A 27837-nucleotide genomic window follows, 5' to 3' on the forward strand; every position below is an offset into this window, starting at 1 on the left:
ATAAAATAAAGCAAATGTAGTCTATGGGATGTTACTTTTCTTCTGTATAATTTAATGCTAATCTTGAGACCCTGAGTCATTCTTCATTGTTTTTGCCTTTTAATAAATAAGATCTTAAAGAATAGGAATTTAAATTAAAAGCTGGATTTCACAAGGCTTGCATAAAATCTTAACAATTGGTGTTGGTGTGAGATCTTCATCTGAGGACACAGAAAATATGTTATCATTCTTCTTGATCATGTATGTAGTAATAGCTCAATCTGATTTTAGATCTACAGGTAATAAGCATAAACTATTACTATATCTGATATATCATTTGTTGTCTTTTTAGGTATACCAATAACAGTGCCACCACCAGGTAAACTTGCTTAGATTTTTTTTTCTACATTTGGTTGAGATGAAAACTGATATGCAACTTATCAACTTCCTTTTAATTATACAGATAAACAATCATAAATACTAAACTGTATGTATATATGTAGGCTCAGTTATTTTGATGCCAGGTGGAAGAGAAAACGTGTGAAAATGCTGTTGACTGGTGGACCTAATAAGCCAGTTTGTCAGATGTATATTCCTTCTTTTCTTTAAAATCTTTTTTTCTCAGCTATGCATTAAGTAATTTTGATTGCTGTACATTAAGTATTGTCAGATAGTCAGGAATTTTTCTATGCTTCTAAATTAGCATATTTCTAATAATGATAAAATATTTTATTTGAAGCGCTCATAATGCATGCTTAATGTTTTGCCTTTGTAAAGCTGGAAGGTCGTTCTTAGTCTTACAAAATAAAACCCATTTACACAGAAACAATTTTTGCATTGTTCTCTCTGGGATTCGTTTGTTATTGTAAGCTTAGCTGAGTTCTTCTGTGTGTTTATGGGTAGTATTTTTTTCTTCCCCCCTCCCCTTACCTAATTTATTGTTACAGGTTTTCCACCACCACCTGGCGGTCCTCCACCGTCCCTCATACCCACAATAGAAAGGTGATTATCTGTTTGAAATCTTATAAAGCAATATATCAGTATTCTGTAACTAAAATAAATGAGTAAGCACTCTTACACTGGCCAGTGTTTTATGGATTTTTATCTGGGATAGGGGAGACAGTTTCAGATTTTTACAGTAATTTTACAGAAATGTTACTAGTCTCACCTGTCAACCTATTCTTTGAGTAGGTTACTTGGCCACTTACTAGTTTAGTTATGGCACTATATCAGTATAACTTATAGTTTTGACAGTATATCAGTGCCAAGACGTAAGAACAAAATCAGGGTAAATGATTGTTAAAGTATTCTTTAGTAATCTAAAGGCCTATTTTAGTGAACTCCACTACCATATTCTTTTCTATAGATGCACGCAAACAATTTGGCCACAGATTCAAGCCCTCAAAAATTACAGGAAATTCCAGAGTTCCACAGAATACAAATTTGTATTTCTGTTCTGTTTGTTGTAAGTGTTCAGCTGCGATAGGCCTAATTGTACTTTTTCAATACCTCTTTTTTATAGACATGTATATGTACATGCATACATGTATTTATATATATAGATACAAATTTCTAAAAAAGAAGAAAAAAGTCAGCTAGGACAGTCCTTGAAAAGTATTTGTCTTTAGCTAAAGGCCAAAACCAGGTCATATACAAAGCTTATTTAAGAAGATGGTACAAGCCTCTTGTCAGTCCTCTGGATCTCACCAAAGGAAGATGTACGCAACTGTTCCTTTGAAATTGAAAATTCTATTAACATATATGCTAGAGGATGATGATGGTAAATCTCTGAGAAAATTCTCATCTGATTTAATTGAGGAAAAAAACCATAACTGGAGGCATTTTATGTGCATGAAAGTAAATTTATTATTTCATACTGACAGTTACTGTGAGTGCTGCTTCTAATTGTTAAGCAGTGGTCATTGCCTTTACTTGTGGTGAATATTTATGTGGGTTTTGAAACATAATGTGAAAAAATCAAGTTTATTATGGAACCTGGGAACTATTTCTCATACTTTTAAATGTTAAGATGTTGCATGGGCCTTTCATTACCATTGGTGGTTTTTTTCCTTTTTGGACTAAGCTAGCCCAAAACATACTTCTCAGTATTGAAGTGCTTTCGAGAACAGAATTAACACTTAGGTTAAATATGCAAAGATAATTCATGCAAGTTATGTAGGAAGTGCTAAAAGTCATGAAAGAATTATGTATGTATGAATTATGTCTTGTGTCAGTATTATCTTTTTTAGCCCTTCTGGTTTTTACCTACTTGAGTTGACTGCCACTGGAAGAAGTTGTCCTAGAAAATGTGTAGCTAATTTAATAGCTTATTTATAGAACTACACATTTTAAGTCCACCTGTTCTTAGATATGCTCACACCTGTACTTTTTAACAGAAAAAATGAGAACAGCTTCATTCAGGAATGATGCACTTTCAAGCAAATGTAGATTAAATTCAGTATCTGTGCAGAAATGTATTATGATATGAGAAACATTTGAAATAGGAAATTCATTGAAAATATAAAGAGAGCAACTGATGATACAGATATTTTTCTTTAAAATTCCATAATGTTTTGTTTTCACCTCCTGTAGTAAAACATGAAATATACATATTTGTGTTGATAGACAGCTTCCTTATTTAGTAATGCTTAAAATGGAGAACTTAAATCCATTTGTAACAAATGCTGGGTTTTCATCTCTGGTGGCAAGAATATTGAAAGTATGTATTTATTGATGGAGGTAGCTCTGATGGTAAAACTGGGGTTTTATATGTATTTTGTCTTCAACAGTGGACATTCTTCTGGCTATGATGGTCGTTCTGTTCGCGCATTTTCATATGGCAGTGGTAAGTAAGGTTGCTGGATTTGAAAATTTTGACTAGTGCTATAGCAAATCGTTTGATATACTTATGAGGATTTTAGCTAGAAGACTAAACAGGTCCTGTCTGTCAGTAGTTCATTATGAAAGCTCATTGCTGACCATTGTAAATAGATATATGCTGTTGCAAATATAACCCCTGTTGATGAATACTATTGTTTTGATTACTTGTATACTGTATATCTTTTCCTGCTGCTTTTGCAGAACTGTGATTTTGAAAAATTATATTCCATAATATTGACTACAAATCAGGGAGAATTTTTCAAGAACTGGTGGGATTTTGAAGGAGAAAAAGAAGTACTGTTGAGATATCATCGGAATTAGAACCAGCAGGACTAGTCCTTGAAAAATCCTGAGTGATGTACCTCTCCTTTGAGAAGCTGTTTGTCTAAGACACTGTAGTCTTCAGCTATCCTGTTGCAAAGTCAGTCTTCTTTTTTTTTTTTTTTTTTAATTACTGTTATGGAAAAAAAATCTGATGCTGAAAACCTTCATTTTCCATTCTTCCAGTTAGAGTGAACTAAAATACAAGCTTCATCACAGGCATCCACAGAACCTACAGTGAGTTTAGAACTGTTACCTAGCACAGCTCTGCTTCTTGTGCCAAAAGATAAAATGGGAATATAAAGATGGAATCACAGAATGGTTTTGGTTGGAAGGAACCATCAAAGATTATCTCGTTCCAACCTCCCTGCTGTGGGCAGGGACATCTTTCAATCACTGCACCACATTGCTCAAAGTCCCGTCCAACCTGGCCTTGAATACATCTAATGATGGGGCATCCACAACTTCTCTGGGGCAACCTGTGTCCCACCATCCTCATCATAAAGAATTTCTCCCCTATGTCCAATCTACCCTTTTTCAATTTAAAACCATGGCACCTTGCCCAGTCACTAACAGGCCCTGGTAGAAAGCCTTTTTTTGTCTTGCTTTCTTATGAGCTCCCTTGAAATATTGAAAGGCTGCAGTAATGTCTTTCCAGAGTCTTTTCTCTCTTCTCCAGGCTGAACAACCAAACAACCTAGGAGAGATGTTCCAGCTCTCTGATCATTTTTTGTGGCCCTCCTCTGGACCTGCTCTAACGTGTCTTTCTTGTACTGGGGGCCCAAGAGCTCGATGCAGTACTCCAGGTGGGCTCTCATGAGAGCACACAGAGACAGAATCTCAACCTGCTTGCCACTCTTCTTTTTAATGCAGCCGAGGATACAAGTGGCTTCCTGGGCTGCAAACTCACATTGCTGGCTCATATTTAATTTTTTGTCCAGCAGTATCCCCAAGCCCTTCTCTGCAGGGCTGCTTTGAATTAATTCATCACCCAGTTAGTACTGACACTGAGAATCGCCCCTACCCAGCTGCAGGACCTTGCATGTTGCCAGTCACTAGTTCTGTCTGCCTTCAGGACATCTGCCATCCAGCCCCATGGCTAGTGCCTTTTCTTTCAGCTGAATTCTGTTACCTTGCTCCTTGTTCCCTTGAACCCTAGCTGCTGGGAGGAGAAATTGTAGGAAAAGTTTTACCTGTTTCTGGGGATACATAATGTTCAGCACAGATCAAATGTTCAGAACATCTGTCTCCTGAATGTTCCTAAGTCTTTAGCATGGATATACAAAATGACATTTTGTAGTGACCTTGCAATTTGTAGCAGTTTATGGAGTAACAAGTGGTATTTTCTTGGTTCTCGGGATTCTTATCAGTTATCAAATGTTTGCTTTCATGCATTGGAAGCTTACTATGTTTTCAAAAATTCTTGATGTGGGTAAACACTTTTTTTACTTTACACTATTTTTTTAGTAATTAAATTGTGTTTACTGAAGTTTTAGCAAAAAGGTAAAGCTGAGGCATATAACTAAGGCCATGCAGAGTATCATAAGGAAAGCAGTCTTACAGTCATTAGTATGTATATTGCATCTAATATTTAGTCTCCAGTATAGAATGTTTTCCACTTTGATGTCTCTCTTGTTAGAATTTTCTATTCTGTCAAGTATTGTCAGGGACATGAGAATATTTCCAAGTTTTATGTTGACCTTCAGAGGTGATGGCATGCTTATGTTTTTGCAGCAGTGATATTTAAAAGATAACTGTTATCATGGTCATGCCAACATTGAATTTGAACTTGTTCAGCAGGATTTAAAAAATTATGTTTGCCTTTTTATGTGGTTTATGGAGACCAAGGAGCACAGTCTGCTCCTATCTTCCCAGTCTTCTCCCAGTCTTCTCCAGTCTGGTAAAATTTTGTATTTGCTTCACAAAGCAAATTGTCTGTCTCTAGGCTGTCCCTGTCATATGGACTTCTGGATCTGTAGAGGCTCAGTGACATTTTATTGCTGTTGCTGTCTCTTAGTGAAAGATGTTTTCCTGGCCAACATCATACTCTTACAGTCCCTGTTGCACAATGTAGTCACTGGTCAGCATTTTGCCAGTGCTCTCTGTGCATCAGAACTTCATATGTTGAGAGCTCAGCAGTGTAGTAGAGTACAGATGATCATTGTGATTAACAATCACTAAGTATATTTATTTAATAGTTGCTTTGGATGATAGTGCTGAATCTCCAACCTGTTGTCGTCTTTGACAGTCTGTTATTTCCTAGTTTTCCTGGTGAAATTGTTGGGGAAGATGAGCAAATGGAATGTTCTAGCCTTTCTTCTGCCTATACAAATTCCTCAGCTCATACTTTGGTGTCTTTTCCCTAGAAAAAGGCATGTTTCCCATTGCAAGCCCATTAGGAAGGTTACATTCTTAACTTGCAGCTTCAAGAACGTCTGTTTTGTCTTTGTGCTCTTCCACTGCATTGATGTCGTTTTGTCAGTTTGCTCTTAAATCTTCCACAATTCAGTGCTACCTTTGCTGTCGGATCTTTGAATTTTACTGAACTGCATTTGAAGCAACTTGTACTGTGTGCTTGTTTGCTCTTTTTTCAAGCAGTTCTCTGTTCCATGCTCTAAATGTTCTTTATATCTTATGAACTTTTAAGACATTTAGTATTGCAGAGTCAGTATTTTTTGAGGCACGAAGAAGATGCATTAAATAGTTTGCCTTACACTGTGACAGCATGAAGCTTTAAATTTTTAAACAGTCTCCAAAACAGGACTCAAGTCTCCAAAACTATTAATTGTTCAAAGCTCTCTTCCTGTTTTAAAAAATAAAAGCAGTGTTAAATTTTGCAAGTGTCTATTTTCTTGCAGAAATTATTGAATAATCCATGTAAAAATAGTAGAAGTGACAAATTACTTCATTTAGCATAGTAAGTGCAGAACACCAATTCATATTAAAAAGTAAGCTTCTTGTGTGTTGTGAATAATTCCTGGTGAAAATCTAGATAAAAAAATGCAGTGTCAAATTACTGGTTTATGTCATGTTGGTGGGGTGGAAATAACATACTTTTCTCTGATGAGATTTACTCCAGATGTGGTGGAGTAACCAAAATTTATTGTAAAAGTTTATACTACCATTAATAATTGTTTTGTAGTATAGATTTAAAGTTAAACTTAAGTTTAAACTTTAGATCAGAATGCTCTGGCAGCCAGTGTCTCATAGACCATACATGTGTTGTTGACATAGTGGCAAGTCAAGGAAATTAGCAGTCTTTAAAGTCCAGCTGTCTTTTTGCTATTTCTGGCTGCTTTCCTTCGAAGAATTTCAGGTTTCGGCAGTATAATGAACAGCATAATATTGTATTAGGGCATTTTTTTCTGTTAACCCTTCATTTTGTCTGTAGACCTGGAACTAGACAGTATCAAGCATTTTATTAGTGGCAAAACCTTGTATAAATGCTTTTTTAATGAATTATAATACTTTTCATTGCAGACATGTTTTAACAATGAAATGTTTTTTCTTGCTCCACTGCCTGCTCAAAAGGTCTTTTGTATTCCTCCTCTGGATGCTTGGCAAACTGCTGTCTTAAACTTCTGCCAAAGCTTTCTGGGGCAGGAATATCTCAGACTTTACAGGCAAGGCAGCCTGAACATAGCTGTCAGCAGAAGCCACTGGTTTTATAACTCAACAATCTTAAATACAGTATCAGTAACACACTTTACATTGTTCAGTGAATTGTGCTGTTAATTGTGTTAATTGTTCAGTTAATTGTGCTGTTAATCTCTTTGTGACACCATGAAGTCAAGTAATATTGTTCTCATATTATAGATGATGAAGTGGAGCTCAAAACAAACGATTTATTGAAAGTTAGGAAAGCTAGCAAGGCAGATAAGCAGAAAGGGAGAAGTAAGTCCTCAGTACTGTAAGTCCGCTAGAGAGTGCTGTTTCCAGCTAAATACTCAGCCTTTGTTATTTTTTTTCACAGGATGCATTCATGGGACTTCTGGGGAGGGAGGGCAGGACAGAATAATTGGGACATTAGGAATAGTAGTTATGCGTTACACTGAAGTTGGCAGAAAGCAATAGAGAAGCATCTTCCCTCTCTCTTCCCATTGCTAGCCCCCTATAAAACGGTTTTGAGACAGTGTTGTGACTTCCTTCTTAACTTCTTAAGCATATCATCTTTTAGATTAAGACTATGCTTAATTTTCTTAAACTATTATATTTTAGTGGTGGTGGTTGTCCTGAGTATTCATCAGAAATGTCATCATAGAAAGCACAAGTGGGAATGTTATTTCTTCTCCCAGATTAAATTTATATCTAAAGCTCCTGTTACATCTCTAATCAGAAAAGCATGACAAAGCACAGTATAGAATATAAATTAGTGAATGAGAACTTTATAACTAACGTATATCACTTTTAAATACAGTGATATTAAAGGGGGAAAGATAAAAATAGTAGCATCTAAATATAAAGTTGGAAGCATCCTTTTTGCTTCTTTTGCTGAACTGTGGTTTCAGAACAACTAAGTTTCAAAGGTAGTTTTGTTCGTGGTTATTTTTGTTTTGTTGCTCCCCCAAAACAAAGCCATTTGACCACATAAAATCAGATTTTTTCAGAAGATCTTCGCACAATATTTTAATTTTTTTTTTCTAAAAGTATTTAGGCAGTCCTCGGGGTATATATCCTGGTTCTATACATCTTCATGAGCAGTATTTAAATGAGGGCCAGAGGCTTTTATTAGCACCATAGAAAAAATGAGGTGTTTGCTTAGAATTAACTCTGATTTGAAAGGGGAAGATTGAAAAAACTCATCAGAGGAGGCTGACAAACCTCTGTGTTTTCGTGCATAAGTAGTATTGCAATTTCCGTATGATTTCTGATTTTATTCTTTCTAATACCTACATCTCTCTCTTTAGTCACCTTTCCACACCCTGCAGGTTCTGCACCTTCGTGGTCTAGTCTTCTAGACACCAGCAAGCAATGGGATTACTATGCACGAAGAGAGAAAGATAGGGAACGTGAGAGAGAGCGATCCCGAGATCGGGATCGTGACCGGGACCGAGACAGAGATCGAGAACGTACCAGAGATAGGGAAAGGGACCGAGATCACAGTCCATCTTCAAGTGCATTCAACAGGTTAGTGAAATGTCTTAAGTGTGCTGTAACTCTGTTCAAAACCCTTGTCTGTTTTAAATAGTGTACTTCAACATTAAAATGTACTGTTCAGCTGTATATCCCAAAGAGCTAGAGGGTGTGGCTTCCTCCCCTTCACCCTTTTCCCTTAGAAACTGTAATTCTGAATTTCTAAATGTAAAACAGAAGTGAAAAAAATGGACAGTAAGCATCCAAACTGGTCATAGTGCTTTACAGTTTAAAGGTGCGATTTAAGCCTTGAGAATGATTAAGATACCCATCTCTGACATCAGTAGGTCTAGAAAAAACCTATAGATGTACTAAATGAATTTTAGTTGCCGATTCGGTGCAAAGAGCAATGCGTTGCAACATTTGACCTTAATTAATGTTGTTATTACCTGCTAAAATGGTTCATTTAGTTGTTAAAACTGGCTGGATAATAATCTGTCTTCTTTAAAACTATTATTTCAAGGTCAAGAACTTTTTTTCATTTTCATGCAGATGATTAAAATCATGGCAGATAACTTAATTCAGCTTTCAACTCTCTAATGGCTTAAAAAAAAGCTGCAACTGTTCTGTGGTTCATGTGCAGAAGTACAAAGCATTTAATGTTGAGCATTCGATGCTCTATGACTCCATAGAGCAGAGGTCTGTTGGCTTGCCAGATTTTTCTAAATTTCCTCTGCTTTGTATTTGCTAAGCATTTTGGGGTAAATATTTGATGCCTTTTTTTCTGTTTTTTTTTTTTTAAGTTTTAATTTTTGCAGAATATATATGTTAGCTATTAGGCAGATTGTTCTTACCAGTGGTTTTATGCTGTGAGGAATGAGAGCACCCAGAGTCAACATTACTTCAGTTGAGAGATTGCATTTTTTGCCTGATAGTTGTTAGCTGGGTGCACCCTGCAAGATGGGGGATTTTCCATGTATGCCAGTGTGGTGATGTCCTCTCCCGTGTGCATGTGTTATGTTCCAGGGTCAGTTTCTGACAACTGAAGACCTTTCTAATCATCTGTTTCTCAGACAGCTTGATTGAGGGCCAGAAAGAACCCTGGTCATTCAAGGGTGCTTGAAATGAACCTTAATAGCTTCCAGGCCTTGAGAAATCTCTGTGCTGCTGCCAGAGTTATCTGTAAAGGAGGGGGAAGAGCAGGCCTCAACTTTGTGTGACTAAATTATCCACCATCTGTAGCAAAGCTGTTGCCACATGGCTGTGTAAGAAAATGGGAGGCCCTTAACTAGGATAAGTTGGTTTGGGAATCACAGAAAAGGTGGGAGAGGCTTAAGAAAGAACATGCAAACAAACGTAATGTTTTTAGGAAGGTTGATTTTCAATTCTGTGCACTTAAGAAAATAAAATGAATTGAGCTGTGAGGAAGAGAATGTGAACTATTTTAGAGACTGCACGGATTTATAACTTTTATTTATATTCTCTTTGTTTAAACTTTGATCAAGCGATACTTTTGTGGGATTTGGAGTAAGCATCATGTTTAGCTTTTACAGCTCAGAAATTACTGCTTTCAATGGTTTTAGTATTTGTTTTCCAGATAAATAGCCTGTGTTTGTGCTACAGCATTTCTTAAAATTGTAAAAAAATGAGAATTGTTTTTATTCTATTAGTATAACCAAAATGCGGTTTAAAAAGCTGAACTTTCAGCTGTCTTTATATTTTGTTTTGCTTTTACCCTGCTGTCCTCAGAGGAAAGTGTGCATTTAGTCAGTTAGTTATGACTAAAAATGTAGACTTTGGGATTTGATTGATATCTTACCATTTTGTGTTTTTTTCCTCAGCAATTTGAAAAATGAAAAAAAAAAACCCAAACAGACACAAAACTAAAACCCGAGCAACTGTATGTCTAAGTCCTGGAACCCAGTAATCCCATGCAGCAGAGCAGATAAGGGTCTGTGTGACTAGAGAGCAACTTTATAGGACTTGGTGTCCTGGCAGTCAGCAAATTCAAAGAGACTCCACGATCAATGTGTAATTAAGGTCAAAATGCACTGAGCAGCATTAGAGTGTTCCTGAAAGTTCCCAACATACTGATCTTGGCAAACTGATTTTTTACTTTACTTATAGAAGTCGTTTATTTTCGGATACACTTAACAAGGTGTCATGGTTTGTTCGTAGTTTGCCAAAATAAGGTTTAAAAAGGAGTATCCATAATATTTTTAAACTTTTCTAGAGTGTTTTAAAATAGCTGTGTAACAGAACAGATGCAGACTGTGGGTTAACAGTAAAGGTTTTGGGTTCATCTTTGAAACCAAGCCATAAGTCTACAAGTAGCCATGATTTCTTATGCTAAGATTATCAGAAGGTAGTGCTACACATTCAGATTTTAACTTTTAATTAGATTATCAAAATACTAGTTTTGGGAAGCAGTATCAGATACTGAGAGGAAACTGTAGCTGCACAGAGAGGCTGGGAAGTCTCCATCCTTGGAGATATCCAAAAACAGTCTTGACATTGTCCTGATGGCCCTGCTTTAGCAGCGATTTGGCCCAGGTGACCTCCAATCATGCCTTCCAACCTCAGTCAGTCTGTGATTCTGTGTCATCTGGTCACAAATGTACTTTGCAGGATGTGATCAGCCTACTCTCAGATCTGTAGTTATAAATGCATTATAAAATCAATGAAGTTGTATTACTCAGTGGCAAATAATAACTTTTGAGTTCTGTAATAGCTGTAGTTTTCCTGATTTTGATGTGTGAGTAATTTTGTGTCCCTTAGAAAAGCAGGATTTACTGTGGGGTGTTTGATGCTTCTCTGCAGTCTCTTAAATTGCTAATTTTTGAAGTTTGCTTAATGATATAATTATACAGAGTTTCACAGAAAGACTAGTGCTGTTGCTTCAGACATTCTGCCTTCTCACTCTGAGTTTTCATGCATAGCTGTGGTAATCATTAATGTAATGTCTTCACTTGGGAAAGAGCCAGAGGATCCAACTTATGGGAGATAAAATTGGTGTGATCTAAGTTCTCACTGCTCCAGGACATAAGAAATCTCTTTAGACTTGAGCTGTTCTCCTTGTGTAATCTGTCTGATCTGTTCTGCTGCTGTCAGGGACTGCAGGAAGATACTTTCTTTAATGGTAGATGTTGGCAAAGACAAAACTCTTGCCTTTTGTCAAGTTGATAGTATCTAAATTGTTTCCTGTTTTCATTACTGGCTCAGAAACCCTGGTTGCATTGTGCCTTTCTTTAGGATTTGTTGGGGATCTTCTGCCAAACTATGGTTACAGAAGACTTCACATGATATATATAAATAGTTACACTAAATTCATTTGCATTGAGGTCGTACTATTAAATGATGCTGGACACTATATGGGTAGGATTTTCTTAGTACGGAAATGATTAAATGATCATGCCTTTTTAAGCTATGCTAATGTAGGATTTAAGTGGTGTTGGCTAACAACAGATAGTGCTCTTATCTTTTTTTTTTTAAATTTCACTGAACTCTTGGAACTGCCCTTTTCACCAAGTCAAAATATGAAAATATGTTTTTAAGTAAAGCCTTGAAAATCTTGCCTAGCCTGCAATATTTAGTGGTTTTTACCAGCATTGTGTCAGGACAGCAGTCAAGGTAATCCAACAGAGGAGTGGAAGTAGAGATGGCATTGGCACTGGAGAACAATTAGTTTTAAAAGCAACCCAAAACCACTGAGTATATTTTACTGTCAGTCTCTTTGTATCTAGCTTTTCGTTTTCTTGAAGCTGATGAAAGGAAATAGATCGAGTGTGTCAAAATTTCATCTAATTTACCCAAATGGTGTAATAGTCAAAAAGTATACTGATAAGTGTTGAGTGTTACATACACTGATCTGAAAACATTGCTGAAGTTTATGCAGGGTTGTATTTCATTTGCAGTTAGATACAGGTTGAAGCTAACAGCTTGGTAACTCCTGTACAAACGTAATGGGACACTCTTGTATTCTTTTTTCTTTTGTTTTTATTGAACAATTTCCTTTCAAAATTGCACTAACTACAGAAGTCTAGTGTGTGAGGTGAAGAGCTTTAATGTCCTTTGAGCATTGTGGGTCTCATATAGACACCTAGAAGCAATATTAAGATTTTCCAGTCATGTAGCTTGAGAGTAAAAATTTCTTTTTTTTCCTAATATATATATATATTGCTTGGTGTTACTGTCCTGAAAATATCTTCTTTTTGAATCAGTGATGAAGAACGCTACAGATACAGAGACTATGCAGAAAGAGGGTACGACCGCCATAGAACAAGTAGAGAGAAAGAAGACAGACACAGAGACAGGAGACACAGAGAGAAAGAAGAGACTAGACATAAGTCATCTCGAAGGTTTGATTTTTTTTCTTTTTTTTAATAAGATACGAAAGAGTTGCCCAGTTTAAAAAAAATAGAGTATACTTTTAAAAGAACCCCAAACAAACTGGAGTTTTGTGGAAAGACTGTAAACACTTAAGTGTGCTGCTTGGAACAAGTCTGCCATATAAAATGGGGACAGACAAAAAGCAATATTGGCCCTGGATAACCTCGTACTGAATGGTGTATGTGACAGTCTTGGTTGGTGAACAGAAATTATGAATTTGGGGAAAGAAGGGTAAAAATGGTTGGTCAGAAAGAGGTGGAGTGAAGCTGACATTCAGTGCATAAACAAAAGAACTCAGCAGTGATTCTTAGTAAGTAAAATATTCCTCATGGTCACTTGATGGAAATTTTTCTACATGATCCATTTTAAGTTAGAAACTAAGGTTAACTCCAGGAAATGTGGTCAACAAGAATGTCAAATTGTTAAGGAATGCCAATAGGGACATGACATTATTTAAAAATACTCCTATTAGAATAGGGGTTACAAATGTGAAAAATCATTCCATTTTCCCAGCAAAAAGTGCAGGGTTGGTGGATGTATGTACCGCTTAATGAAAAATTCAGTTTGGCACTCACATCCAAATGCTCTGAGGTGGAATGGGAGCAGGTGCCACTTTTCAAATATGAATGCAGAAGCTGTTTTTTTGGTCCTTTGTAATTAAATGGGGCCTGAAGTGTCAAGTGTTTGAAGCATATTTTCTCTCTCTTTATTTAGTAACAGCAGACGTCGTCACGACAGTGAAGAAGGGGACAGCCACAGAAGGCACAAACACAAAAAATCCAAAAGAAGCAAAGAAGGAAAAGAAGCCAGTGGTGAACCTGCTCCTGAACAGGAAAACACTGAAGCTGCCCCTGTGGAATAGGCTTGTGTGATTTTTGCCTACTTGCATATATATTAGTGCCAGAAATAGATTACTATAAATCTTGTTATTTTTCTGGGAATTATAATAATTTGCTCTTAATCTTGTTCTGTTAGTTTGAAATCAAAGGTTACTTTGGGTTTTTTTTGAAAATAAAAGACTGAATTTTTCATGTTAAGATTCTTGGACTGACTTTGTCTTTTAAGAAACAGTGAGAAAACATCTTAAAGCTAGAGGCTTATGCTCTTACAATATAAGTAGGGCTTAAATTCTTTGTATTAAATTGTTTCCTTTTTCCATAAGCCAACGGGAAGGTCATTCTTCTACTGACTTTAGAAACAGTGTGCATTCATTTTATTATATGCCAACATCTGGAACAGTGCGGGTTTAGTGTAGCTTTTGGAGTCCTATTTGGAAACGTCATCCGTTACTATGAGGACAGGCAGAAATTGCAGACTCTTCAAGAACCTTGTATTAAGGTGAAACAAACAAAAACAAAAATAGGGAAAGTGGGAAAGGTGCCGATTGTTCTTAGTCTAATGGAACACTAAATGTGGTGATGATACACTTGGTAATTATGTCTGGTTTGTGTGGGTGCATAAGGATGAATTAAGCTGGATAATCATCCCTGCTGCTTTTCAGTGGCTTAAGAGAAAGTTCATTTTAGTCTTTGTTCTAGGGGAACAGCTGTCCTTAACATGATAAAGATTAACAAACGTATCCTCTTCCCAGTGCAAGCTTGTGAGTCAAAAATAAAACTGTGGAACATGGGTAATTTTCAGAGAAAGACAAAGAACTATTTTAAGGGATATATCATCACTTTCAGATTTACTTCATTCAGAACAGTATCAAGTGTGATTGATACGGTGGTCCTGCAAAAATTGTACTGCCCAGTCAGGGTGCTGTCTAGAAGACTTACTCCATGACAATAGCAGGGTGAAGTGTACTTCATTAAAAGCAGTAATTCTATATAAAAATCCCAGATTTAATAGTATTAATCAAAACATACCAGGGAAATGAGGTCATCTGATTTTGGATGAAAATAATGTCTGTACAAGTACACAGTTACAATTATTTTTAATTATTTTAGAAATTTAATTCACAGTTTTACAGACTAACAAACAGTACTTAAAAGTCTTGAAAATACCAGCTTTCATGCTGACCATGAAAAGGTACACAAAATCAAAGTGCTATTAATGTGTTGGATAAAACCCTTCACCTGATTATTGCAACTAGAAAAATTGCAAGAAATTTTTCCATAAGTTATTAATGGATTTCTTTTTGTAAATCAAAATAGAGTGGGTGAGCAGGAGCTGTTGCTCCTTAAATTTCATTATTATTATAATACATTAAATAGATATATATATATATGTATAAAAAACAACAAAAAACCCTTAAGAACACAGGGAAGGAAAGAGTTAAGTCTGTAGCTTAGATCACTCTGAAGTGACTTTCTGACAGGTTTTGCTGCTTTGCCTAAACTTGACTTTTCTTGACATGCAGGTTGAAGTTTCACAAACCTTTTCTTTATAAATACATACTTGAGCCCCCCAAAAAGCAAAGACTGATGTTCCTTTTTTTCCCCCCCTGTGTTAAATTACTTGTCATACTCTCCACAAAGACTTGTTTTATAAAAAAGTGCCAGGCCAGGACACAATTGTGAGAGTAATTTTTCCTTTCAGTTCTTTGAGCATCCTTGCCAAGCAGGCATGCATCATTCCTGATGTGTTCCTGCCATTGACAGCAAGGAGGATGTCACCACATCTGAAAAAACAAATGCAAATGCAAGAGAACAATTAAACAAGGTGATTTCTTATCTTAAATGTTTGCAAATGCCAAAGCATGTCCTTAAGCTGGGAGGAAAGGGTAGAAATGAGTACTGTGGTTCCTTCTCTGGCTAACTACTGTTCATGAATAAGGGAATAATAAAGCAGGTGAAAAATACTTCACTTGTTTGGTTTTCTTACAAATTTATAATTAATTAGACATATTTGAAAGAAAGCAGGATATAGTTCTTTCAGATGGGAATTATCATCATGGAATTATAAAAGGGCTTGGGTTGGGAGAGACCTTAAAGATCATCTAGTTCCAACCACCCTGCTCTGAGCAGGGACACCTTCTACTCTAGACCAGGTTGCTCAAAGCCCCAACCAACCGGTCCTTGAACAGGGGTGAGGCATCCACAACTTCTCTGGGCAACTTGTTAGTGCCTCACCACCCTCACATTAAATAATTTCTTTCTAGTATCTCATCTAAACCTGCTGTCTTTCAGTTTTAAGCCATTCCCCCTTGTTCTGTCACTGCATGCCCTTGTAAAGAGTCCCTTTCCACCTTTTTTGTAGGCCCTCTTTAGATATTGGAAGTATCCATTTTCTGAGTAAACTTATGTTTTAAGGCTTGTTAATTGATTTAAATTTGCACCATAATTGTGCATCTATTCTCTTAAATTTGTATTGGTGTTTGCAGGGAAGGCTTTTGGTTGGGGTTTTTTAGAGCTGGGTATGTGGGAAAGCTTCTCTGTGCTGGCATGCTTTGTACTACCCCAGAGATGAAACTGAGTTATCTTTATTCATATAGTAGTGATTACTAGATATCTGAAAACCTTCTGCTATGAAGGCAGATCTGTTAAAGTTCAGGATGCTTATGTCCTGTTTCCAGATTTGTCAGAGTTAATTCTGTATCAATGAGTCCTTTCCCCCCTCCCCCACTGTCCTCATGAAACATGGTGGGGTTTTTTTGAAAAAAACCACAAATTACGTAGAAGAAAAACTTACTTAAATGCTACTTTTGTTTATATAGTTATTATTACCTAATTCTGCCATCGTTGTATGCTGGTGTTCCCCCAACAATGGATTTGATAAAGAATGGTTTGTTTCCAGTAAGTTCTTCATAACCTCCTACAATGCTGAAGCCAAGACTTCCAGATGTATTTCTTCGTAATACGATTTCTTTGCAGCTGTACAAATACCTGAAACAAACCAGTCTAATTAAATGTCTTACAGTTAACTTCAGATTCTGATGAACCATTCATGATGAATCTGCCTTTTCGTGCACCTGTAGAGTGTTTTGAAGGTGCAAAATAGCACCATAGTACCACTGTATTAAATACTTACACTTCTGTTTCTGCTTTCCACAACCAGTTATTCTGAAAGTAAAATTACTAAGTAATCTTGGGGTTAAAGTATTAAATTGGTTGGTTAATAAGGTAAAATTTTAGGCAAATTATCTAGTTGGTGTGATGGAGAAAAGCACTTAAGACTGGAGTTCATGTTCGTAAATCAGCAATCCAAAAACCTCTATTTCACTCACGTTGTACAGTCCAATTTCTTGTTTATTGTCCAGATATGAGCCTGCATGTGATTAACTATGTCAAAGTGGTCAGTTATTTACTACTGTAGTGCATATCAAAGCTAAATAATTTTAAGGCTAGTGGAATGAATTACAAAAATGACAGAGATGACACAAAGACAAGTATTGGTGGAAGAAGGGATCCTGAGCTTTTCTTGTCAAGTAATCTGGTAAGTCACAGCATGGAAGATGGGAGAAACTTATCCACATCAGTCAGTACTTTGGAGAACTGAGTGCTCTCAAGATAACTTGTCCTCACTATAATGATTAACACAGCATGTTACAGTAAGAGAGCTGAAATCTACTTCTCCCTCCATTTGTCTCTTGAATGAATTTTGTGATACTGTATGTTATGCTGAGTCAAAGCATAGCTGAAACTAGGAATAGGGGAAAGCAAGAATAGTGTTATCAGACTCTTATATGTTACCTATTGCTCTGAGTACATTCATTTCAGTACTTTTTCTCTTACATTTTTTTTAACCAAATTAATTTCATTAGTTACAGAGTGAGCGATGGAAATTTTTGTCCATAGTACTTAACCTGCTCATCATTACCGATGTATCCAGGAATGATTGGATTTTCAGGCTGAAAATCCATTTCCTATTCTTTATCTGAAAATATAGGCTGGCTTACAGCAAGCAACTGTTACAAGCTTTATTCAGAGACTTTTTAGGTTTCTAAGAAGCAGCTAACACTTCTGTAGAAAGACAAATAGCCTTTAAAGACCAATATGTCTAGCTTTTTAAAAATTGTGTTTGTCAAATAGTGCATTTGCTGTCTTTCATAGCAACATTTTATAGTAATACTAGATTAGTCCCCCAGGACCTACAAATACTTGCTGGCTGCCAGGATGGTAGGTATGTAATATTTGCACAAGAATTCTCTGGCTGCTAATGTATGAAACAGGTGACATGTGCTTCTTTCCTCAGCAGCCAGACATTATTACTTTACCATCTGTGGACTTCTTCAATGTGCAAAATCACTTCAATCCTCTATGTTTGATGGTACTTATCAAGGTCATGACCAAGTGATGCCAGGATTCAGCCATCAGTGCTATAATTCAGTGTTGATTTTTGGGGGCAGGGGTCTCTGCTGCCTGGTGCTACACTCACTGCACTAAGGAGTACATTCCTGAAGTGGAAAGGTGATCAGCTGAATCCTAATGCCATAGAAAAGTAACAGACAAGCAGGTAAAGACAGAAGGAGAAAACACAGTGAAGCCAAACAAGTCTTATGTGTATTCTGTACATGCAGTCTGTAAAGTTATCAGTTGCATGGTCTCCATCAGTCCAGAAAGCATAAATACATCTTTGCTGTCAAGGTGTATACTGAATTTAAGTAAAATAGACACAGTATCCTAGCACTGGGATTGTTCTCGCTGCCAGAGCAGACAAAACACATGGGAAACAAGGAACGGCAGAGAACAACTACTCCAAGGCCCTGTGCTGCCTTTTGCCTCGCCAAAGGGACAGGATATAACCTGGTGTGACAACAAGGCAGCAGAGACCAGGAAATCAGGAGGAGAGGTGCTGGTGTGATGCTGAGTTTGTGAAAAGGGAAGGAAACAGCTTTCCGAAGTGTTTACAAGTTTGTCATCTTTGGTTTCTAATACCCAAATTGGTAATGAAAAAAAAAATTCCCCAAGCCAAGTCTGTTTTGCCCACAACAGTAATGGGTGACCCTTGAGTTCTCTCACTCTTCCTATTTTCTCTCGTCCTGCTGTGGGTGTTGGCGCAGGCAGATGCAACCCATTACACTGGCCATACCTAGAGATGACTCTTGACAGAATAGGAGTGGCTAGGAGGTGTTTACACCTTTAACTTGATTTTTAATTATCTCCATCCTCTGGGATAGAGTATAAGCATGGCAGTGCACCATCCATCAAGTATTTGTTAGCACTGTCAGAAATGTGAAAAGGATGCTGGCAGGCAGGATGTGCAAATGTAGTGCAGGTACTGCTTGCTCTGAACAGTTCAGTGGCTAAGCAGAGATGCCTGTTCTCCCTGAGCAAAAAGCAGCCCAAAGGGAGTGAGTTCATTTGGGTCTGTATAATCATAAAGACAAGTCGAGAATGTGCCACAGAGTGAAAATAAAATAAATACTTGTCATCTGGAGATGCACAGTGTGTTTGAGTAAATTATTTCTCTGTGGTAGTAAAAGCCCCAGTTTCTGTGTTTTGACCCAGTCAAACTGCCATAACCCACTAACCTGCAATCAGACTAAAGAGAACCACCTTCTGCCTTGGAAGAGAGCAGCTCACAGTCTTCTACCTCCAAAACACTCCAAAAGATGAGAACAAGGAATAATTTACATATGAACTTGCCTCAGATAGAGATTTGGCAGTTTACAGTGTCTAGCCACAGGGTCCCATCCTAAAAAATACTACAACTGAGCATCAGTTACTGATGCACAAGGAATTTTAAAGTGCCTATTTTCAAATAGTTAAATGTATGATTCCCTGCTGATTTTCATGAAATGCAAGTAGCCTTATGCTCTGGGAATGCAAACCAGCCCAACTGCAGGAGAACTTCTGCAATAACAGCTATGAAAAGCATAACTCCCTCCCCCTGTCCCGTTACAGTACACAAGTGGTGGTAGAATATAGTAATATTTGAGAATTGCTTCCATCAGAGCCTTAGAACCCAGATTAAGTTAATTTGGAGAAGTTTCTGTCCTAATTTCATGGTTTATCTCCTGTTCTACCCCTGTTTTGCTTAATGACTTTGGCCACCTCCTGTCTTTCTCATCTCACTTTGCAGATGAAGAAAAGCACTCGTGAAGTACTAATGTTTGTAAATGTTATGACAGGATGATCTATAAAGTATTTTTAAGTGCTAGCTGAGAGAAGGAAATGTGAGGAGAGCAAAGAAAGGAGAGCAGGAAAACAAGCAAGAGTAGAAGCAGCATCACAGTGCTGGGAAACATTTTTCACCAGCTGTTCCTCATTATTTCCTTTCTGTATGCTTCACAACACCATGTCCCTCTACCAATAAAGGAGACCTGTCTTCCTCAACAACAAACAATTCAATTTGCTACCCTGAAATAAGTCTTCAGGTGGGAATGCTTAAGGTCCTGCATCACTCTTTCCTTCCAACGCCCAGCCCACAGCCCCTCTGCTTGCATGCAGGCCAAGTTTTGACAGATGTCAGATGCACATGTGCATCTATTTTATAACCACCACATATTGGATTGTACTACAAAAAGAACAGAGGAGCTGTTTATGCATTATTAAACCATACAAAAGTAACAAAAGCCAATTCTAATATCTCATAAGGAAAGGACTGAAATTTAAGTGAGATCCACAAATGTTAAATTATGTAAGATGGCTTTTCCAAGTCTTTGAATTTCAGTGTGAGGGATCAGATAACTTGTCTGATTCTGCTGCTACCAACTTGATATAGAAAAATGGTGTAATTTCATAACTCTCATTATTTGTGTCTCTTGTCTGTGACCATCTCTGTAATATGCCTGCAGTCCCTGGGAAAAGGAGAGAGTTTTGTTCTAATAAAAATGGGCATTTGCAGTAAGCTACTCTTAATCATGTAATCATGTAACTATTACTAATGTTAGCCTGTTTTCAACTTCATCAGTCATGGGCAGAGGTCTGTAGACATGCTCTAGTATTTAGTTCAACTCAGCACGTTTTTATGGGACCATTCAAGTGATTTTCATGTTTTTGGAACACAGAAGGAAAGACCCTCTCCCATTGGTTTCCTGAGCCTGAACATTGCCACTCTAAGTTATGAGATCAGGCTGCCTCTGCACTCTCCACCCTTCTTGTTGTGAACAGATACACACACTGAACTGCCAGGGCTTGTCTAGAGCCGCATCTTTACTTTCTCAACAGAGTTTAAATAATCCACCATCCAGCCTCCTCCTTTTTAAATCATGCCTATTCCTGGCCTACCAGTTTTACCACCTCTTCTATTTGTTCAGGTTGTCTTATGTAGGTGTGCCCTTCCTGCCCATCTTCCCAAATGCCTTGCATGGTCCTCTATAATCATCATTTTGACATTTATACTTTTTCATCTGCTGTACTAAACCTTCTTAGACTCGCATATCTTGGAGCAGTCCCTCCAATAAATGGTTTTAATTAAAGTAGGTGATTCTTCACCATCTTACCCCATAGCAGTACATTGGGTACTTTTGCCAAGATAGACCTGTCGGATGTCTATTTGGACAGAGAGTAATTTTCTCTGATGGCCTGGAAAATGTCATGAGACTGGTGACAGTACCTTGATATCTAGTAAGGTGTGATCCTTGCCAAAAGCAAACTGAAAGCTAGATAGGGAAAGGTTAAATGCTCAGCCTGGAGTGCAATGAGTTAACATGATTGTCATGTTAACAACTGGTTGAAGGACTTCAGATGTCTTATGTGGGCCTTGGAAAATCAGTTCAATCAAAGGGTAAGCGCACTCCCGCTGGAAAAGACTGAAGGTCTGATAGTACCTAATGATCAATCACAAACCTGATCCTCACACTCCTCCTACTCAAGCAACCAGCTGCTAGTAAGGATACAGTGCACCTTTTGTTACTGGCACATCTAATGAGCGTCAGTCCCTGTCTTAGGACCTAGTCTGATGTTCAGAGCAGTGTACCCGCTCAGCATACCAATGTTTCTTTGAAGGAGAAGGGCCATGCTGTGCTCTGTGCACAGCATTGCAGCTGGGGATAGTGTTACAATGAATTCCTGTCTTCAGTCTTGCTGACACTGGAGCTGATTTTACTTCAGACCAAAAGGGTTAGAATGCCTTCACACAATGCAGCCTTCAGATGAGGGAGGATAGAGTGAACTCAGAGACTCTTTTTAAAATGGGAAGACCATCTTTTTTTTTCCCCTAACTACGAAGTGGAACTGACTGATGTGAACTCTGGATGCAAGACTGCAGTACTGTGGAGCTCTGTTCTTCATCTCCACCACCTTGCTAAGGACATGGGAACTTAGGTAGCTGTGGGTAGGAGACGATGACCAGGCAGTTAAGGTTTTCTATACAGCCCAGTGAAGGTGGCATAGGCAGAGTACACTTGTTTCAGTCCATCTAGCAATGGATGGTGACAGAAGGCAAGACACAGCATTGTAGATTACAGCAGCTATAAGGCCTCTAGTCTGTTGCTGTCTCTGCTGGGAGAACCACCCACACTCTAGTGCCTTCACAATGCTGCTGGTCAAGCTCAGAGGTGCAGGAGAAGTCAGCAAGAATGAGGACTTCCCTGGGCTTCCTGTCTGCAGAGACTGGGTGAGGAAAGTTTACCATTGCCTGGGGTAGCAAGTTATGGGTCATCCGTTTAATCCTTTTTCTTGTTACTGCTTTTCTTTCATGGGAATAAGTACATAGCCCTCTCCACTGGAGGGGAGGACTGAACCTTTTGCCTGTGGGTGACAAACACACAGCCTGCCTTCTGCTCTTGCAGTGCTTCAGCACGTTATACCATCATTACCCTGAGATCAAGCCCTGAAAAACATCTGTCCCTCACAGCAGACCTTGCTGCAAGGTGAATGAGCTCAAAGTGGCTCAGCTAGAAGGAGGGAAAGCATCTAACTTGTTATGTGAGAGTGGGAAATGAAGAGGAGTCCTGAAACTGTGCCTAGAGCAAAAGCCCACCTGTTCTGCAAACCCTCTTTTCGTGCCCTCCCGCAAAAGAGAAGGAGAACTGCTGCCAAGGTTAGGAGTACAGACAAGAGAAACTTGTAAGCAAAATTCTGCATTCCTTAAAATTGAATACCAGTTTTGACTCTGTGATGCTAAGTTTGCATATTCACAGATTCACATCCTCATTTTATGCTTTACAAAATGTCTAGGAAGCTGTAGTACACTCTGCTCACCAAGTGTGTTTGAGAGAACAAGACATGCGATGTGGCTTTTATTATCCTAACTGAAATGACAACACAGCTGCTTCCTGTGTATGACAAATGTACTTCTTTCAGCCGGGGGTGGGGTTAAAAGAGGTGATTTGGAGATACTGGCCAACTTCATGCACTTTGCAACATCTGGGTAAAGTCAAACAATTCAGCTGGATTTGGCTAAGGGGCTGTGAAGCTTGAGAGCTGCAGGAGGGGTGTCTGCCTTCTGCGGGGTGGTCGAGCCTGGACCCCAGAAAGGTCCTCTATCTCCGCAAGGTTTTTCTTTCACTCACAAAGTGCCAGATACGTTTTCAAGACAAACAATTCAAGATCCTATGCTCCCCTGCAAGGGGAACTGCATGTCTATTTTGCCATGTACACGTACCCATTTACAAAAGGTATTTAGAGTCAAGTGTGTGACAGAGCCTGGATTTAATTAACATAGTGCAATGAATCAAACAAAAAGAAAGAATTGCCAGAAAATACAAATCTTTCCTCCCACTCCCCATCAGCAAGAGGATGCAATCTGTGGACTTACCGTGGCAGCCCCAGCCACATAACCCAGGATGGTGACCACTCGCTGCTGCTCTCCTGCGCAGGCTCAGGGGGTGGCAGGTGATCCTGCTCCTCCTGGGCTTCACATGCTCTCATCTCCAGGGCTTTGAGCACCACTGATGAGTTGGTGTTCTTCAGCAGGGCGACGGCCTCACTCCGGCTGACTCCTGTCAGGTCGATCCCGTTCACGTTTAGGAGGATGTCACCTGAGACCAATAAAATGGATGATAAAAACCCCTGCAAATGTTTCCAGGATCCACTCCCCAACCCCACAAACAAGTGAGTCAAAGCCATGGCCAAGAACTTGCTGCCTGATGAGGCTGTTTGTTAATCCTATGGTTTAATGTGGATGTGAAGCATATGCTAGTAAATGTGCCACAGGTATGAGGGAAGGGTCTAGGTCCCTGTATCCAGGAGTATTGAGAGGCTGGACAGAGGATTTGGTCCTGGTTTCTTGCCATGTCATATCCTGAATCCAGAGCCAAATGAACAGCTAGGGTCCTGCTGTACCAACAAGCTTTGGTACTGGCACCTAATGCTAGTCCACGTCTCTGATGTCCACTTCCAGCTAAGAACTTTTGTACTCAACCTGGGCTCGAAAAGTGGCAGTTCAAAGGTATTTTTCTCCCAGCTCTCCCTAAGCTGAGGACTGCCACTCCAGCTGGCTCTTTGTAAAGTTTGCTTTGTGGGAATAATGTGTTATTATTTTCATATTAATGCCTGTTTGAAACCAAAACTTCTTTCTGTGTGCCTTATTTATAATGTAGGCACAGCAGCTTCAGAGAAAAATGCAAAGAGGACCTCAATCACTACAGGGAGAACAATAAAGGCATCATTAATGTCATGCAAGCAGCCACAGTGCCAAGTGCTCTGCTACCCTTGGCACCAGGCTCTCACACCAGGGCTTCCTTGGGTGCCCTCTGTGCTTGGCGTGAATGCTTCTCCAGGCAGGGATGTATTCCCCAGCAGGCCAGGCAGTGCAATATGAACATTAACCTCTTCTTGTGGTCTGCCCCAATGAGAAGGACAACTGCCTAAGAGCTGCTCTAAGCCATGGAGGCTTGTTGCACTGTTATAACATCACATATTCATTTGTTTCAAATTTTATCAAATTAACTAGGCTAAATTTTCCATGCTACCTCATTATAAATAGTTTTTGGAAAGTGTATCCCACTGAGAGGCAGTCATTTCCCAGCAGGAGGAAAGGGGAAACCTGCAGTTTTGCTCCTGTTGTCGTGTTCTCACACAGGTTTTGATGAGCAGACACAAAGGGGAGGTTCCCATGTGTGCCAGTGCTGGGTACTGAGACCCAGGCTTGTGGGGCCCAGCTGGGCTGCAGCTATTCTGCCCAGTTTTTGGGTGCCTTCCCTTCCCTCACACTCAGAAGTTCCCTCCAGCTTTCTGGGTGGTGACTGGACTGAAGCTGAGCATAGGGAATGAAGGGCGAGTGAACTGGGTGTGATGCTCTTTCACTATCCCTCTGTTTCTCCAAAGAAACCCTTGATTTAAAGCAGACTTTCAAAATCCCCTCATTTTACCTGTTTTTATCCTGCTGTCTCTGCTGATAACTCCTCCAGGTTCCACACTTATCACATAGATAGGCAAATCCCACTCCCGGTTAGATGCTCCGCCTGCTACAGTCATTCCCAGAGATTCTGTGTGATCTTTCCGGACAGCCACCACCTTCTCATGGCAAGTGACAGTGTGAAGGGTGCTCTGTGATGGAGAAAACAGCAACAACAAACACAGTGGGCATGGTGACCTCCCTGACACTTAGGCATTTTCTATCGAAACAAATATTCATCAAGGGAATATCAAAGCACTTCCCAGATGCCGGCCACACTTCCTGATGGCACTCAGGATTCTCTGCGGGGCGTCGGCATCTGTGGAGTCAGAGCTACCACCAAGATAACTGTGCTTTAATAGTTAAAATCAGGCACTACTCCCACCAAAATCAGAACTGCTTTAGTGCTAAGGCAATACAAGCAGGTCTTTGAAATGTAAATAAGGAACCTGATTTAAAAAGAAAAAAAAAAAGTTCTTTATATTAATATCACTAGTGGTCCTGATATCTTTGACTATCAGGTCGTGCTTCTTATCTTACTGCTTGCAGTCTGTGCATCATCTGTATAATCAGTGAGAAGTAGTTCTCTTGGGTGTAAGGAATAAAATTATTGAGGACATATTAGAAGATACATATTCACTTTCAAAATTCAAATAAAATCTGGATTTAAGTGTTCACTGCTTTGCTTTTCTTAAGTATCTCATAAGCAGTACTCCTGGCATCTGCTCCTGACAATCCGAGCCTCTCATGCAGGAACAGTATCATTCATTCCAGGCTCATATGTAGATACAACAGCATGCTTCTAAAGACATTTCAAATGTATATTAAAACCCACCGTCTCATTCACAAGTGTGACCTCACATTCATAATATGCAAAAATAATCTATAAAACTCAAAGTCACATTAATCTCTTCTTAAAAATCTGACATCTCACAAAGATATTTCACCTTGTTTCCTGGGCCAGCAGCACAGAAAGCTGAGCAGATGAGTCCACAATATTTTCGTAAGTGACAATGATGGACATGGAAGATTACAGCAAGAATTCTTTATGGGACTAAGGCAGGCTATGTCTTGGATTTGTGGATTTTTTAACGGTATGTTTGGTGGAACTAACTCCATATCAAGATTTCCGTGATGCAATATTGACAACAACACACAGGACCGTTCAGGAGCTTAGCAAAGGATCTCTAGATGCTTGGGCAGATGAACAGTGGCTGCCACAGAATGCCAGGAACAAAAAGGCAAAGAGTTCAGTGGAAAGAGGAATTCTTTCTGTCACCAGGACAAAAACCAAACACAGTTTTTTGGACATATCAGACCTGGTCCATGCAGAACGCAGCCACTGTGTCAGAGTAACTGGGCTTATGGCTTGCAAATGACTCTAAACATTTCTGAAGATTTTAAAACCTTCAGAATATAAATGTTCTGATCCAGATAATTTTAACCTTTCAATTTTGTCTTTAAGGTGTAAATGTTTTAAAAACAGTAGTTCTAGCTTTATGAAAACTAAACTTAATGTTTCATCCATGTTTGTGTATAAATGTCCTTTTTCCCTTGGAAAGGAATGGCTTTTCATCAGGAAGCACGTGGGATAGGGGCACTTCTGATTTTCACAAAACTGCAGTCTGAAATTTTGTAGCAAAACATGACATTGGAATTCTACTTGGGGCTCCAAGTTACAGGGCAGTCCTGTTACTTATCCATCAAGTCTCAGACAACCAAACCATTAGAGCATTAGCTAGTTTATCACTATTTTTTGAGGAATCATCACAGAGAGAAACAGATTTCAAAGCAGTGCTTGGGAACAAATTGTCCTGTTACATTTCAATGAAGAATTATAAAGGTACAAGTACTTGTGTGCTCAACCACGAAGGACCAGTTTTTCTTTGAAGCTATTCTTCCACATATCATTTTTTACATGGTTGCAGATAGAAAGGAATTGGGGTGACTTGACTGAGACAAAGGCAGTGATGAAAGGAACATAAAGCCTTTTTTAGTAAACACACGTAAAGCTTGCTTGGAGGTACAACTGATAGTGAGTAAACCAGTTAAAAGGCAGTGTTTATCAGCGACTGCATTTCAATTCATTCTCTTCTAAACAATTGTCCTCTGTCATTTTGAAGTAACCTTGGAGGTCAGGAGAAGAAAAACATAACAGTTCATCTCCTCCTCTTTTTATTTTTTTTCCTTTTCTATATATTTACTGGAAAATAAATATTTACAGCAGATTATCTCAACATCGAAGCTATGACACGTGTCTTGCAGGCAAAAGACATAGCTGTGTCTGTTTGGAAAATGTACTTCACCTGAAGGTTAACCTGCTCATATGGTCAGGAAACACTGCCTGCTTGAGCAACATTTTCTTTGCTTTAAATACTAGACAATTTGTTAGAAAAGAGTAAGAAAACAGTTACAATTAAAAACAAGTGCTGTTTAATTAATGGCAAAGCTCCCAGTGACTTCAAAGGAATTGAATCTGGCCTGTTTATGCATTACAGCCTGGCTTTGCAACCTCAGCTGCACAAGAAAGTGTTTCTGACATCTCCTCTTTTCTGAATCCAGGCAGCAGCCAGAAGAGGTTTGGGCTGTGCTTCCCCTACTCTGTACACAGGAAAACAGATTCCTGAAACCCTGTGCAGGACCAATCTCTTAGCACACCATACACCCGGCATCACTGCCACCAGGGAAGGACATGGTCACAATGTCCTCCCCTCTTACGCAGCGCCTTGTGGGCCGCATGGCTGGTTGCCACTGGCCTGAAAGAGAGCCACCTCCTCATGGCTTAGAGATGGAGGCAGGCTGTCATGAGGCCAACATCATGGCCAAAAGAAGTTCCTGGGCCCTTGTGTGAGCCAGGCGGCTGCTAGAAGCTAGGATTTATTCTTGATGCTGAATACAGCCAAGGATAGAGAGCCAACTTCAGCCCATGTTTACATACATGCTCTACAGCAAGAGCAGTTTCCCTCAAAGAGAGCATTCCTGACCTGCTAATATTACCTCCTACAGTAAGCTCAGGGGACAAAATAC

The 27837-nt window shown here is 38.9% G+C and overlaps 2 protein-coding genes across 7 annotated transcripts in view; one reads left to right on the forward strand and one right to left on the reverse strand.

Moving 5' to 3' along the window:
- The window catches only part of FIP1L1 (factor interacting with PAPOLA and CPSF1), a 40814-nt gene extending 27133 nt beyond the window's left edge, over positions 1-13681 (forward strand). For 2 of the 4 annotated variants that reach the window (XM_027635827.1, XM_027635828.1), the window contains 7 exons: positions 332-358; positions 927-981; positions 2769-2824; positions 6997-7074; positions 8088-8307; positions 12474-12611; positions 13357-13681. In XM_027635827.1, coding sequence (XP_027491628.1) covers positions 332-358; positions 927-981; positions 2769-2824; positions 6997-7074; positions 8088-8307; positions 12474-12611; positions 13357-13504 — 722 coding nt within the window. In that variant the 3' untranslated portion in view covers positions 13505-13681. The remainder of the gene's footprint in view (positions 1-331; positions 359-926; positions 982-2768; positions 2825-6996; positions 7075-8087; positions 8308-12473; positions 12612-13356) is intronic. The other 2 variants (XM_027635829.1, XM_027635830.1) reach the window with 1 other exon arrangement.
- Positions 13682-14561: 880 nt separating this feature from the next.
- LNX1 (ligand of numb-protein X 1) overlaps positions 14562-27837 on the reverse strand; it is a 68777-nt gene continuing 55501 nt past the window's right edge. For all 3 annotated transcript variants that reach the window (XM_027635824.1, XM_027635825.1, XM_027635826.1), the window contains 4 exons: positions 24785-24962; positions 23230-23452; positions 16311-16469; positions 14562-15265 (listed from right to left, as the gene is read on the reverse strand). In XM_027635824.1, the coding sequence (XP_027491625.1) occupies positions 15130-15265; positions 16311-16469; positions 23230-23452; positions 24785-24962 (696 nt within the window). In that variant the 3' untranslated portion in view covers positions 14562-15129. The remainder of the gene's footprint in view (positions 15266-16310; positions 16470-23229; positions 23453-24784; positions 24963-27837) is intronic.

The sequence above is a fragment of the Corapipo altera genome, unplaced genomic scaffold (genome assembly GCF_003945725.1).
Source record: "Corapipo altera isolate COAL_440 unplaced genomic scaffold, ASM394572v1 22b, whole genome shotgun sequence".
NCBI classification, from domain to species: Eukaryota; Metazoa; Chordata; class Aves; order Passeriformes; family Pipridae; genus Corapipo; species Corapipo altera.